This window comes from Astatotilapia calliptera, chromosome 16 (assembly GCF_964374335.1).
Source record: "Astatotilapia calliptera chromosome 16, fAstCal68.1, whole genome shotgun sequence".
Classification (NCBI taxonomy): Eukaryota; Metazoa; Chordata; class Actinopteri; order Cichliformes; family Cichlidae; genus Astatotilapia; species Astatotilapia calliptera.
This window is the reverse complement of record NC_137437.1, coordinates 1,301,582-1,316,335: the sequence shown is the minus strand read 5'-3', so window position 1 is coordinate 1,316,335 and position 14,754 is coordinate 1,301,582. Positions and strand designations below refer to the sequence as shown.

The following is a 14,754-nucleotide window of genomic DNA, read 5'->3' as shown; positions in this document are numbered from 1 at the left end:
AATATTCTCCATTATTAGCAATAAAGAGCATGTGGGAGGGGCTTGCATTAAACGAGCACACCCCCAATCATGTGACTCGCACGTATTAATTAATGACAATAGTTTAATTAATTTCAAACGTCATGAAGCATTGACTGAATTACACTGTAAACTGTGAACTTCTGCTGTAGACCAGCTCAGATACATAAGCTGGTCTGGTAACCAGTCAGTGTACCAGTTTGTTTGTGTCCATGCTAAGAATCAGAAAGCTGCAAACTGGCCTGTTTGTCCCTCTGTAGGATTTCTTCTTCTTACTTGAGCATCAGCTCCACTGACACCACGCTGGTGTGCAGCCTCTTCTCTCATCGAAACACACAAGTGACAGGGACATTCACACTGGCCAGTTTGTTGTGCACAGTTCATTATTACTCAAGTAACACGATCGCTACATGTTGCAAATATGACCTGCAGGAACAATGCAGTCACCATAAAGATGAAATCAAACCACAGACGATCACTCGTCTGTAAAATTCATACAAATATATACTCTTTGGTTTCGTGTAGCCCCAGCACAAAGTAACCTTACACAAAGCTAGAAATGCAACAATGTGGCGAAACAGATCAGTGTCTAAACACATTGGACAAGTTACCACAGCCTATGTTTTATTAAAAGGCTTCCTCAGACGGTCCACAAACACTGTTTTCATCTGCATCGCTCTGAAAGAAACTGTATAAACTGAGTTAAGCTATTTATCAAAGTTGTCTTCTACTCTTGTTCTCGGAGTGATTATTTTGATTTATTCTTTCAAGAAGAAAGAACAAAGTTTGCACGCCACAAATGGATTATTGACGAGTCTCCACTCCTGACACTGCTGGAGTAAATTCAGCAATTACTTTAAAATATGCAGCCAAATCCCAGCCCGCTGTTATAATCACATTACATACTCCTCTGGATGCAATGCACATCCAACACAGCCTTCCACTCATGACGGTGTATTTACACTCTCACTGAAAACTCCACTTCCACAGTAGCATCCACATGTAGGCCACTCGCCTTTTCCCACAACAAGAACTTCCTACTCCGAGCTTAGACACACAGACCAGAGCGACTGTGGTTCTGTCAAAGCTGCCTTTGCTCCCAGGACAAGCACTTACTGGTGATTCTAAATTGCCCACAGGTGTGGATGTGAGTGGGAATGGCTGTCGGTCTCTCTGCGTTAGGCCTGCATCAGGCCTGTGCAGGATGTTCCCCGCCTCTTTCCTTACGATAGCTGGGATAAGCTCCCATGACCCTGATAAGGATAAGCAGAGGAGGATGGGTGGCTGATAAGCTTTAAGAACAAAGGAAAGCATGTTAAGATAAATATTTTTAGCTTTAGTAAATCAGCTTTACATCCGTGTAGAAAGTGAAAACGCGTTTAAACTGAAAGTTTAAGGATTCAGAAGTAACTGGACAGACACACAAACACAATGACGACAGCGTTGTTTCTTCCCTGTGATGGCTTCACAGGGTTTAGTGCTGCTGTGAGTCATGTGCTGCCAAACCTATTTCAATTAAAGCTGTGACATGGCAATTTAAAACTGATCTACTGCGTTTTTCCTCTTTTTTCTGTGAATTATATCCTGTCATAACGCTAGACACTCATGATAAATATGTCCATACGTTTCCAGTTATGATGTTAGCAAATTATTCAGACTGCTAAAAAAATATCGGTTTCCTGCTGTTTCGATACTCGTTGATCTGGCTGACGTCAACAACGGGGGAATTCCTCGTTGCCTCATCTCCTTACAGAACAGTCTGTGGTCTGAGTAAACAGTGAATATGTTTACAGGAGTTGTACGTGTGAGGCAGGTTCCTCGTCTAAGTCGTTCCACAGCTAGCTGAACGAGCACACCTGGCTGTTGTTAGTTAATGGGAGGCTGTGTGTCACCTCGTGTATTCTCACTCTATTCCTTCTCATTTTCATGTTTGCTTTTATGTTGTAGGCCGATTCTCCGCGTCGGTCATTTCCTGTTTTATTTTGGTGCCTGTTCCTCCTGGTATCTCGGCCTAGCTTTACTTCCTCATTAGCCATCACGCTGTGTTTGTATATATGGCCTCAGTCTTTGCTTCCTCTTTGTTGTGTCCTATCTTTGCTTTGGTTTTCCTTGTCTGTGTGTTATTTTGTACTTTAATAAAACTGCCTTTGACTTTATCCCTTGTGTTTTACAAACATCTTTATATATAGTCGCTGAGTTTTCCCAGGCTCACAAGAAACAGGACAATTGACAGGCAAGCAGCTTCATGGCCAGGTAAGGCCTGCCCCTCCTGGACAACAGGTTTGGGTTTGATTCCAGGCGGTGACTTTGAATTTGTAGCTGCTGACTACAACTCTCATATGAAGTGTAAAGAGATTCTGACACCAATGAAGCCTGAAAAACTCAAATAAATCTAGAAGAGAGATGGAAAAAACTTACAGATACTTGCATTAACTAATGGTTAAACAGGTATACCCACGTGGCTGGACTGTACATGTTATCATGTGTTATGGGGCAAGAAAATGCCACATGTATAAGACATTTAAACAAGTTGTAAATCAACGCAAAGGTGGTCCAGAGAAGGAGGCTGCAGAAGCCAAGAGAAACCTCAGAGTCAATAATATGAAAAGACACAGTGATAGCATCTGGTGACAGAGTGGCCTCAGACCTCTCTGTGGCATTGATAAAGCTTCATATGATAGCATGCATAGGCTAACAGGCTTTGGGGCTCAGTGACCTATGCTCAGCAGCAGCCAGTGTACACTAGAGATTGGCTAACAATTAGATCCACGCTCCGGCTGAATACAGGGACGCTCATATCGATGCAAATGATCGAGGACCATGGACTGTTTTACTGTAGCGATTCACGTCTGCGCACACTGGATATAATCTGGAGGGAGCTCCGAGCATTTAAAGGCAGCCTGCGGCATGAGTTATCGACAGTTTGAGTGATTATATGCATCACATCTGCCAAACATTAATTATTCAGCACCCATTCAGGAATGTAGTGAAAGAGGAAACGTGATACTTTTCTGTTGGATTATTGGATTTCTGGGAGCATCTGCTATAGACAAGCTGATAATGGGATAATGTCTCGTTGACAAAAAGAGAACAAAGGCCAAAAACATTGGTAATAACAAAGGACGCAGTAAATAAAAGGTTGGTATGAACAGCTCTGATGGCACCTGTCAGCAGAAAGTTAAAAGACAGCAGTTATGATGTTATTTCCAAAACATCACGTTTTCTGCATAGAAGCTTTGCAGAGCGTTCCTCCAGTGCTCCACATGTATGAGTATTTTTTATTTCAAGTTTTATTAACATTAAACCTTTTGTGTTGCCTATTTTGGTTCTGTTGCTTTGAACCTTTGTGACTGCCTGTCTATGAAAAGTGCTCAATAAATCAACTTTACTTACATTAAAAATAATGTAATCCATCTAACCCACCCACCTGGACGAATACAAACACTACGACATTAGTATGTTCTGAGAAAATCCACAAACATTATGTAAAAGATGGACGTACCCTTGTGTCCTCTGTAAGGCGTAGACGTGACGTGGAGCTGTGGTAGGCCACTCCTCTGGTTTATACAGCGAGTCAGGTTGAACACAGGAGATCAGCTCCCTTCATCGATCACCTCACTAAACTAATTTGTGATGAGTTTACAGTTTCAATCATGAGTTTTGAGTCTTACTGAACGCTATACACAGTTTTCCTCGATTACAGTACCAAAGGAGATGAAGCAGGGCGATGTAGTTTCCCTCACTCATAAAATACCCAGATGGTGACGTCACAGGGAGACGTTACCCACCAGAGGCCGTGGGGTGACCACATCCATCCTAAATACACAGTGCATAGCTCAAAAATGTACATGGTGTGTTTGTTATGCTACGGAGTTTACAAAAGCTGATACTACACAGCACATTCATCGTAGTGTTACTGTTACTGCATTCAACAGACAAACTGCAACACTGTAGCACTGTGGCTGTGGTGACTGCAGCTGCTCTGGCTTGTATTCAAATACTTGATATGAGGCTAAGGATATGTGTGCCTCAGCCACACTTCAGCGTTTCTATCAGGAATCAGCAGAGGAGACATTGTTTAGCCACCCAGGACTTAAACTTTAAATACAGCACTCTGTTACCATTGCACTGCAGAGTTCAGCACTGCTGAAGCTTTAATTAACACTCAACAAAGCCACGTCAATTAACTGCACATATTATAAGCCACTATAAACAAACAGTCACAGTAATAATCAGCCCTCTACACACAATTATAGCCATAGCCAGTCTTAATCAGTCTGGGCAGCAGGCGGTTGTAGCCTAATAATATATTCTAAAGAGCTGGATTAAGTAGCTTCATTTACTAGCTCTAGTTAAGTAGCTACATTGACCCAGACTTTGCACTAAGCAGTCAGAGCTGAGGCTGTATGGACCCACGCCGTGCTTAAAGGCACTGGCCTTCTTCTGTGGATCAGAGGGAAGGATGCAACATTTATTGCAAAGTAGTGAAAATCTGGTGGGCAAAGCAAACGCAGCTCATAAAAGAATCAAAGATGCAACTGCAAGTTTGAGTCCAGATGAATCAGGTTTTCTTTCCTTGGCTTCTTTCATACATCACGATCAATATTCAATAACATAGCATGCAGTAGCTTAACACAATAACAAAGCTCCGTAAAACACTAAGCTGGAACAGAAAGAGTTTCTGCAGCGTCTGTTTACCTTTAAATTCATGACTTTTTTTGGAGTCTGAATGTTCAAAGTAAGCGTTTTTCTTCTCATATTTCATGATTGTAACCGTCCCCAATGATTTGTGCATCCATTTTATTGGCAGGGTGGGTGTTGATAATCCTTTCAAACCCTCTGCCAGTAACATGGAAACTTACAGCGTATTCATTGCAGTCTATAGATCGGGGACTGGTGCAGCATCGCTCTGTGACCAGCGTGGCTGGAAATGGGAAGATGTCTCCTGGCGCCGTAATCGCCACTCGAGACGTGGCAGAATTATTTCTCTAAATAGTCTGATATCATGTGTCAGCATGTTTCCTTCATACTTACTGCAATCAGAAAGCGCTTTACTCTCGATCTGCACAGCGAGAGCGTCTATTCTGTGGTGAGAGGAATCAACTCTGACAGGACATATAAAGAAAAATAATAAGATCTGATGCTCGTTTACTGTCACAGATATTTCTATGATGTGACATCGAGCCTTACTGAGTGAAAACAATCAGTGAATGTAGCTGTTATAAATTAGTTATAAATGAACAGTTTTTATTGAACAACTTTGCTCACCAACCTCTTTTCATGCATGTATAAGAAACATCCCTGTGTGAAGTTCCCTGTATCGTCTATCATTTCCTCATAAATTATTTCTCAGTGACAAAGACGAGATAAAAAAGTCTCTTTATTTCATGCCTTTGACTAATTCTGACGTGTCAGAGATCTTACAGAGAGACTGAAGTCTGGCCTGCTGGTATCTGTGGGAGTTATCGATATTGTTAGTGAGAGGACACACGATGGCTTCAGTATGTATGAACTATCCTGTAGTATATCTCACTAGTTGATAAACTCCTTTGTTATTGTGAAGTAAACAACAACAACTATCTGCTGCGTTTGCTAATAATGGACCAGTCCTGATGCAGATGCTGAGTACGGCCCAAAAGGATTTGAGTGTAGCCTGACTTTCTCTGAAGGCCAACAGATGGGGAGCGCTGTGACACGGGTTTCACCTTTGTAAATATCTTATTGATAAATTCATCGACTCACAGACACACTTATTTTTTGTAGCATCTATTTTTGGTCACCTTGTATGATGCTGCACGTTCATTGGCTGAGCTTTTCCTTCCAAACTAGTTTGTCTCTGTTACTGTACAGTCTTCACCTTATAAAGCAGCTGTTGTGATTTGGACACACCTTAGGAATAAACAGCAACATTATTTTAGTGAAGTCAATGAAATAACCGACTTCAGTGTCTCTGCTCTGTCCAAAGGATTCCCTGCAGCCTTTTTGTCTTCAAAGGAGCTCAGGAAGGGAAGTGTCAGGACTTCTTTGAGTTTCTTGAAGACGTTTCATCCAAGAAGCTTCTTTAGTTCTAAGAACAACTGGTGGAGAGTCCCAGATTTAAGCCCTATGGGAGTGTCCCCAAGAGGGTCCTGGACCTGCTATTGATCCTCTGCCTGATCACACAGCCAGGGTGTAAAAACAGGTGTAGGTCACAATCAGCCGAGGCTTTCCTGTCCGAGCTCCTTAGACTACGAGGACCGGGATGACTGAGAACCTTCACAGACAGTCTTTGTCTTATTTGCAGCAGTGTTTCATTTTACAGTTTATTGTTGATGTTCATCGTCATCATTTGACACATGTGACTGTTGTAGAGATTTGTGCAGAAGAAGCGTGCCCTGGATATTCGCTTTCTCTGGCTGCTGTTTGAGTGTTTCGATTACAATAAGACTTTCCCTATTAAGTACCAAAAGTACAAAATCGTCCTGAGAAGCATTCACAAAGAAACTTTGAGTCTCAGCGAGCCCAAGCACTGTGAAGTGAGCCCGCGACGGCACTAATCCTTGTGATCATATATACTCGTACAACAATCCCAGCATCCAGTCGGTGGGCCCCTGATGATGAGAGCGCACCTTCCTCCCAGTTTGTTTTGTCTTGCAGAAGAACCGTAGTATATGTTTAAACATGAGGAAAAGTGGCGGCGCTGTCACGCCACAGCGCTCTGCCTCATTTACCTTTTGATAAATTCATCAGGCCTTGAATGCGTACAGCTGTAGGTGTTCCCCGAGTGCCTGCTTCACATTCATTAGCGAGCGAATGTGCAGCTGCATCGGCTCCGTCGCGCACACCCATCGCTGCTCCTGTGAAGCTGCGTGCCATCTCTGCTGCGACGCGTTTCAGGTGCTTCAGATGCCAGATAATTAGTTTTGAAGTATCTGCTCGCCGAGCTAACTTCAAGCATGAAATCTTAAGTAAATATGTGTGTCCGCTGCTTTGCCACGCTGCTGATTCAATCTTATAAAAACTGGATGCCTGGCGAAGCGGTCTGTGCTCGTTGTGAGGGGATCACTTAAAGCATAGCAATATTCCTCCCACAGACTCACACTGAAGAGTGTCATAACAGCGGGTAATGAAAGCCTTTTTCCTGCCAAAAGCAAATTCCTTCCATCCCTTCAAATCATGCCTCACGCTGGCCTGTGACCAGCCCTTGGGTGGCCTTATTAAAGAAGTTGCACCAGATAATGATTATGAATTATGCCACAGCGCTACAAGAATAGCTCGGCCAAAGTGTGCTTTTGGAAAATAACATGTACTTAGCAATGCAAAGTGTGCTGGTAAGCATGTAACATGCTGAAGTTACAAATATCAGACAGCCCTGAAACACAAAGATGAGAGAAAGTTAATCCTCAGCTCTTTGGATAATTAATTAACTTGTAGTACGAGCGGCTCTGCCTCTCTTACGTTCTCTAGTAATTAAACTGTCTCGAGAGCTGATAGGACAAAACAAGCAGTACTGAGATATCATCTGGGAAATGTTATGTTTGTTTTTGATCACAAAATAATAAATGAACAGCGAACAAAAACACTAGCATAGGTGCACCCGGACATCTCACTTCTGTTCTTTGTCTCCATTTTTTAGGTATTTTTGCTTTTACCACCCGTCTCACTCGTAACACTGGTCATCACACTGCACTCTCCAACTTTTTCACTACATTTACAAACTCGTCAGAGCATCTTTATTTTTTCAGAAATTGTGATCTTGCCCTGTGATGAAATGATCTAGTGAAATCCATCCATCCATCTTCATCCGCTTTATCCGAGGCCGGGTCGCGGGGGCAGCAGCCTAAGCAAAGAGCCCCAGACCTCCCTCTCCCCAGCCACCTCCTCCAGCTTATCCAGGGGAACACCAAGGCGTTCCCAGGCCAGCCGAGAGATATAATCTCTCCAGCGTGTCCTGGGTCTCCTCCTTGAATCGCTACCTTATCGTGGTGGAGGGGTTTGTGTGTCCCAGGGATCCCAGGGGCTTTGTTGTCTGGGGACTTTTGCCCCCTGGTAGGGTCTCCCATGGCAAATTGGTCCTGGGTGAAGGACCAGACAAAGAGCGATTCAGAAGACCCTTATGAAGAGAACATCGAGGGAACAGTTTACCCTGCCCGGGATAGGGTTACCGGGGCCCCGCCCTGGAGCCAGGCCCGGGGAGGGTGCCCGAGGGCGAGCGTCTGGTGGCCTTAGTCCATGGGGCCCGGCCGGGCACAGCCCGAAGAGGAGACATGGGCCCATCCTCCTGCAGGCCCACCACCTACAGGAGGCGCCACAGGGGTCGGGTGCATTGTGTGCCGGGTGGCGGCCAGGAGCGGAGGCCCTGGCGGACTGACCCCCGGCTGCCAAGACTGGCAATAGGGATCTAGTGAAATTATAAAGGAAATGTTGTATTTGTAGTTTTGTGGCCTGTGTTTTTCCCATCCCATAGTGGTTTTTCCCCCCAGTATAGTATCAGGATACCCGATGAGTAAAAACTATAAATTCTTTCCATTAATTTTGTCAGCAGCTCTATCTAAAAATGTGTGGACGTGAACCTGTGGAAGGATTATTAACAGATGAAGACGACGTCAGAGTGTGTCTTCGCCCTCTCAGCAGGCACACACAGCTGCTGCCATCATTTTTTATTCATTCAATAAATTCATGTAAATAACCCAGATTACAGCTAACCAAGACTGTGATGACTGCCACAAAACATCGAACACACAACTGACAACAATACTGTCATTTTAAATATCATTAGGCCACCAGCACTCAACAACACACACACTGACATCATCAGGCTTCTGATTGGCCCACATGTCTGTATAGTTAGGCTTATATAACCACCTCTTGCTTTGACACCTCTTAACACCAATTTTTTTGCATGGGCACATGAAGCTGGAACTAGGAGTTGAAAGGTTGTGGTTTCCTACGCATTAAGCCTAAAGTTCAGGACCGTCAACAGCCAGCAGCCCCACCTGACCACAGAGTTCTGCACCACAGCAGCTGTAACACGAACACCAAGCAACGCTGAACTGCTGTGTGCTCCCTGTTCGTTTTTATTGAGCTGTAGCAGGTCGGAAAGTAGTTAGTGAACTTCAGCTCCTATACATAGAAATTGCAAACATTTTCAACATGATATTATGGTTCAGTCTTTCCATGACGCCCATGTGTGCGTCCTAGTCTGGTGAAAGTTTGCTTACAGGAAATGCAGAAGAATGCTGGTGTTTATATGTTGTTCATGATCACAGGAACATTTCTTTTTGGTAGCAAAAACAACCAAGGCATGAACCAAACACTGGTTTTGAAGATCTCGTACAAATGAACCTTGTGCAATAGCAGGACCGTGTTCATCTGCACGGTCAGCCAAATGTCCAGGTCACTAGTAGAACATATAAAGAGCCGCACACAGATACAGCCTGCTTTCTCTCAGCTGATGCATAAATGTGCTTTGAGTGGTCCACACCAGCCTTGGTCATTAAAACCCACAAAGCCAGCTGGGGAATTGTGCAGTGAGCTCGGTACATTTAAAAGAGAGCACTCGAGCCCTACATGATACACTGATAGCACTGATAGTGCTACTGGAGAACACGCTGTGGTTTCTTATTGTCAGCACATATTTCCACTACAGTCAATAAAACTCGATTTTTACTATAATAATAAAGTAAGTGTTATTTCCATATATTTGTGAATGGGTCCTGTTGCCTGTATCCAGCACTGTTGGACCAATGAGCCAATAACATGAAACCGAACGCGAGCATATCGCCGTGTCTTTGTGGAGCCAAAGGACGCACACACGGGCCTCTCAGAAGGAAATGGCTGCCATTAACTCTGTCACCTGATAAACCAGCGATGATGCATCTTTGTTCGCTTCCTCGTTTCCCAGCGGTAAATATGAGAGCGGCTCTTTGACCTCCAGGAGGAGCTCGCCGTTTCATCAGGCCACATGTGTCAAACCTGATCGCAGGTCACGTTTGAAAACGCATCACTGTCACAGGTGACTAATGCAGCTGTCGCCTGAGCTCAGGTTCCCACCTTAACACAAACTGCTTAAATCCTGACACAAACCTCAAAGACAGACGAGCACATGAAACGACGGCGTGCCCGTGCTGAGTTCTTTCACTGCTGAAAATCACTTTTTACACTTTCAACATGACAAGAAAGGACGAGAAAGGTTAGGAAGCTCCTTTTTACACACACCATCATCATATCAGTTTAAACAAAAGCTACACTGACTCTGTTAGACACACTTTGTTAGGCTGCAGCTAAAAACAGCTGATGGATTTGTTCTAATAATCAGGAACACAGAAGCACATTATACAGATCCAAATCTAAGTTATTGTGTAAGAAACTGACATTTGAATTGAAAGGGTTCATCTCTGCATTCTGCCTGATAGAACGTGTGCATGTTCAAACAGCTAAGAGGTTAGCATGTGAGGCTAAAGCTCAATAATAATAATAATGATGTGGTCGCAGCTCTGACTGGAACCACAGAAGCTCCGCCCACCTGGTGTTCAAACTAGCATACTAAATTCACTTGCAGAATTAAACATTTAAAACAGTTTTTGTGACATTTGTGAACGTTTTGTTTCCCAAACTGCAAAAAATGCAAAGCTGGAAAGTTATGAGACACAGTGCTGCTGTGGGGCTTAACAAGCACCGCCCACCCACAGCATCACATACTGTGTGCTGCAGTTGTTGTGAGCACAAAGACCCAAAGAAACAGACCAGTGGATGACTCAGCTTACTGTAATTAGTCAGAAAGTGTGAGGATAATAAGTGAACAGCAGCAGGTGAACAGTGCAGAGTCACAACATTTGCCTTGTTTTCATATTTGTAACAAACAGGTAAATGGCAGCAGCAGGTAAACAGGTGTATCTGCCTCTAAACAAATAGCTTAAAGAAATATTTAGTGCCAGAATGAATTATTGTAGGCATGAAATAACAGAGAACAAGAACCAACTGGACGTCAGATAGAGAGGCTGACGCCGTCGTCTTAGTGCCTGAGTTATAATTTTGGTCGGCATCAGTGGGAGCTGTGGAATACCTGCACGGACCGAGCAGGCTCATTACTAAAGGTTCATGCTCAGCAGGTCCCTGATGGTTTCCTCTGTTTCCAGTTGGACAATAGATGTTGTTCCATATCTGTCAGAGCTGAGCTCACTAAGGACTCCCACAGGCCATCGCATTTCATGTGTAGGACATGGAAGCATGTTTGTTTTAAATAAACAGATTTATACGAGCAGCCGTGCTTTGGTTTGTTTTGGTCGGCAACATTCAAAAGAATATTTCTGGTTTGTGGTTTAAGACAAAATCTTTGTCTGGATTCTGCTGAATTTGAACTCCACTAGTTCAAACCTTCAGTTTGGATAACTTCAGACTGTGCTCACTGACCAGAACAGCTCCAGCTACTTCACTGTTACAACAAACACTGGTGTGTGCAACAGCTTCTGTACAGAACGACCAATGCAAAGGCCACGAGCCAAAGCAGGTGAGTAGATAAATGAGACACAGGCATGCAGGAGTAAACCTGCACCAGGGCCCTTAACCTGCGGTTCACTGCTGGTCAGTCATATGTCCTCTTATGTTGCCAGGTTGGATTATTGCCACATGAAAATATAAAGAATGAACTCTTATTTTTATTTCAGGAAATAAAAGTGACCATCTTACATTTACTGCAAAGCCACCGATGAAAGGCAGTTACACAGCTACTGTACGTTTACCATGTAACACAGATTTGTATCTGTTTCTGTTGAACTTGGTGTGAGACATCACAACGATCATCTTGAAGGACACACATTGTGATGCTGTTGAATTGCACATTATGGGACTTGATAATATTTCAACCTCCTGGTTTGCACTTTGTCATTGAGAGGATTCCACCGTCCACTGAGAAGCTGGATCACAAACTCTGAGAATGAATGCTCAAGGCCTTTAAAAAAAATGCTTGTTTTTATCCAACATGAGAACAACGACGGTCAGTTTACTGTAGAAACGAAGGACAGCAGAAGTCCTTTATCCTGCGATCAAAACAATTAATTTTGCTTTTACAAAACTCGGATAGGTGGTCGACAGCCAATCGAGATTTTTAGGACTATCACTGGACGCAGTAATGCAGGTAAAAACAAACGGCGTCAAATCACGGCGTAAAAGTCTCTTTCTGGAGTGAAAGCTTTTGCGGGGTGTAAGAGGGGGCTTGTACGTAGGAGTCGACCAATACCAGCAGCCGTCTGAGCAGCACATCTGTGGCCAGTCAGCACTTCTGGTTCCCCAACACACATCAGCAAAACACGACCCGAGACTGAGACTCGTAAAAATCCCACATGAAAGCGCCAACTAAGGACGAGCTCGGCCACTCCGCAGCGCATCTGCCTCGAACCAAAGGAAACGAACCTGTTCGCATGACCTTCATCGTGCGGTCCGTTCAAAGCAAAACCTCAGCCAGCAGACATCAACAACTTGTTTATGTGCTCGAAAGCAAAAAGTGAAGTGAGGAGAGCCGACACGAGCACAGCGGTGCCGCACAATAATCACGACGCCGCTCCAGCAACAACAGGAAGGCTCAGCTACGAGGCGCGCGTAAAACTCCGCCGGTCGGAGCAGCCCCTGATTCAGGCGCGCCGCCAGCTGTCCGCCCGCAGAGCAGAGGCGCAGACAGGTGAGCGCACTGAGGTGAAACACTTACAGTGAGTGGCGGCGGATGCTCCGCTAAAGACGCTCAGCGTGTAAAGGGTAACCATCGGCAGCAGCAAAACCATTTTCTCAGCTGTAGTGCGCTATTATCCGTGAGTCCGCAGAGAGCAACGCAGGACGGCGGCTCCTCCTCGGTCCTCCGGCTTGGAGGGATAGCAGAGGTCTGATGTGAAGGAGCAAACCGCTCCCACGATGGCACTCCCTCACTGCGAGGCACAGCCCACCCCGCTCCCCTCTCTGCCTCTCTCTCTCTCTTTGTCGGGTTCACATTTTATTGGCAGAGCGGAGCACTGCGATGCCCGAGCACTGCTATAAAACACAGAACAATAGCAAAGATCCGCAGAGAAAAGCCGCAATCGCTGCTGTTTATCGCTCCGCGTGTTCAGACATCATAAAATAGCACACTTTGCAGGCTGCTGATGACTTCATTCCACCGCACAGCAGAAGCTGCTGTGGACGTTTCCAGAAAACACGGGGTTCAAGCCTCAAGTCCAGCGCACTTCAGCACCGATGACAAACGTTTGGACACGGCTGTGTGGGAAATATGAACAGTCACTGTCACAGGAGCATACTTTGTTTCATCGCAACAAAATATTTGGTTTTACTTAATACCTCATTTATTTTATTTGACTTAAGATCATATTTGTTTTGTCAAATTGAATTTGATTTGACTGAGTCTATACCAGGATATTATTTAGACCGTTTTGTTACAGATTCTCCTGTCGTCCATCTTTAAAGCGCTAGACAAACGTTCACATAACTTATTAGGAAGAATATCGTTTATGTATTTATTTTTATTAGCACTGTAGCTCTTTCACAGTTGATCTTTGGTCGCTTGCTGTTGTTTCATTCGTTTTAGTCCAGTCTTTGTACACAGCCATTTCTTAAAGGAGTGTTTTTGTCATACTGACCTATGAGTCCATCGTAAAAAGATCCCTCAACTCCAGAGATGAACCAGTTTGTGTCTACATGTCAGTGACACTGTCACTAACAGATTTTGATCCAGCATGTAAAAACAACATCAGCATAGCATCTCAAACACGCTGCCAGTGCAGTAAAAGCAAAGCTCATAGAAGATCACATTATGGACTTTTGCACTTTCAGTTCTACCTGCTCAGCTTCAGGCAGCTGTGACAATCAGCCAGCAACCTCCAGACAGCAGAACAATCAAGTCAGGAAATACGTTCCTGTAGCAGCTGGTGATTATGTCACATCCAACATGGTGGAGAGCTCTTGATCAATGTGCACATGATATGATGTGGAAAACCTCTGTGGTGATAATAATGATAATGCAGAAACACATGTAGTTGTATTTATGTTTGGAAATCTGAGGTTTTCACCTGTCAAGTATTAGTTAATGTTAGCCTACAAGCTAAACTGATACCCAGGGAAACATGGCTGCCTTCTTCATCAGTGATGTCAGTGAGGTTTGTTTGTCATTCGGTTCTTTGGAGTCGTGTTTTTGCTGCGAGCAACTTATTTGTTATTAACTGACTGTGTTCCTGAGCAGGTTTGCTTTTTGTTCATGCTGGGAGTGGAAGACGAGCAGGCACATTAAACTACATAGAACACTGTTAATAAACTGTGTGAATGCATTCATGCACCCAGCGTGTATGTGCAGTCGAATGCAGGAAGCTGTGTGGAATACACAATGACTAAACTCTCATTGTGATGCTAGCTATTAGAATTGTGGTGCCATGATATATGTAGTGCACTTTTAATGACATTATATTTCATTAAAAAGTTACGATAGAGAATAATTTTCTATTATATTCTGCTATATTTATTCCCGATGTCTTTACTAATGATGTTTTTTAAAGTGCTGCACGGTTGGCGTGCAGCATTCATACGTGTACACTGACAATAAATTATATTCTGTATTCTACTCTGTTGTGGAGTACAGATGTAGCCTCTGGACATGTAAAACAGCATACGGTATAGTTGCTACTACTAACAGCACTATTACACCTTTATAAACTGTGATGGTAACAGCAGATCAGGTCACGTGCACAGGATTACCCTCTGTGAGGTAAAGCGTAACACTTA

General features: G+C 43.9%; 1 protein-coding gene across 2 annotated transcripts in view; it reads right to left on the bottom strand.

The window, feature by feature from the left end:
• cntnap5a (contactin associated protein family member 5a) overlaps positions 1–12,913 on the bottom strand; it is a 148,400-nt gene extending 135,487 nt beyond the window's left edge. For both annotated transcript variants that reach the window (XM_026145972.2, XM_026145974.2), the window contains exon 1: positions 12,701–12,913. In XM_026145972.2, coding sequence (XP_026001757.1) covers positions 12,701–12,773 — 73 coding nt within the window. In that variant the 5' untranslated portion in view covers positions 12,774–12,913. The remainder of the gene's footprint in view (positions 1–12,700) is intronic.
• Positions 12,914–14,754: the final 1,841 nt, after the last annotated feature.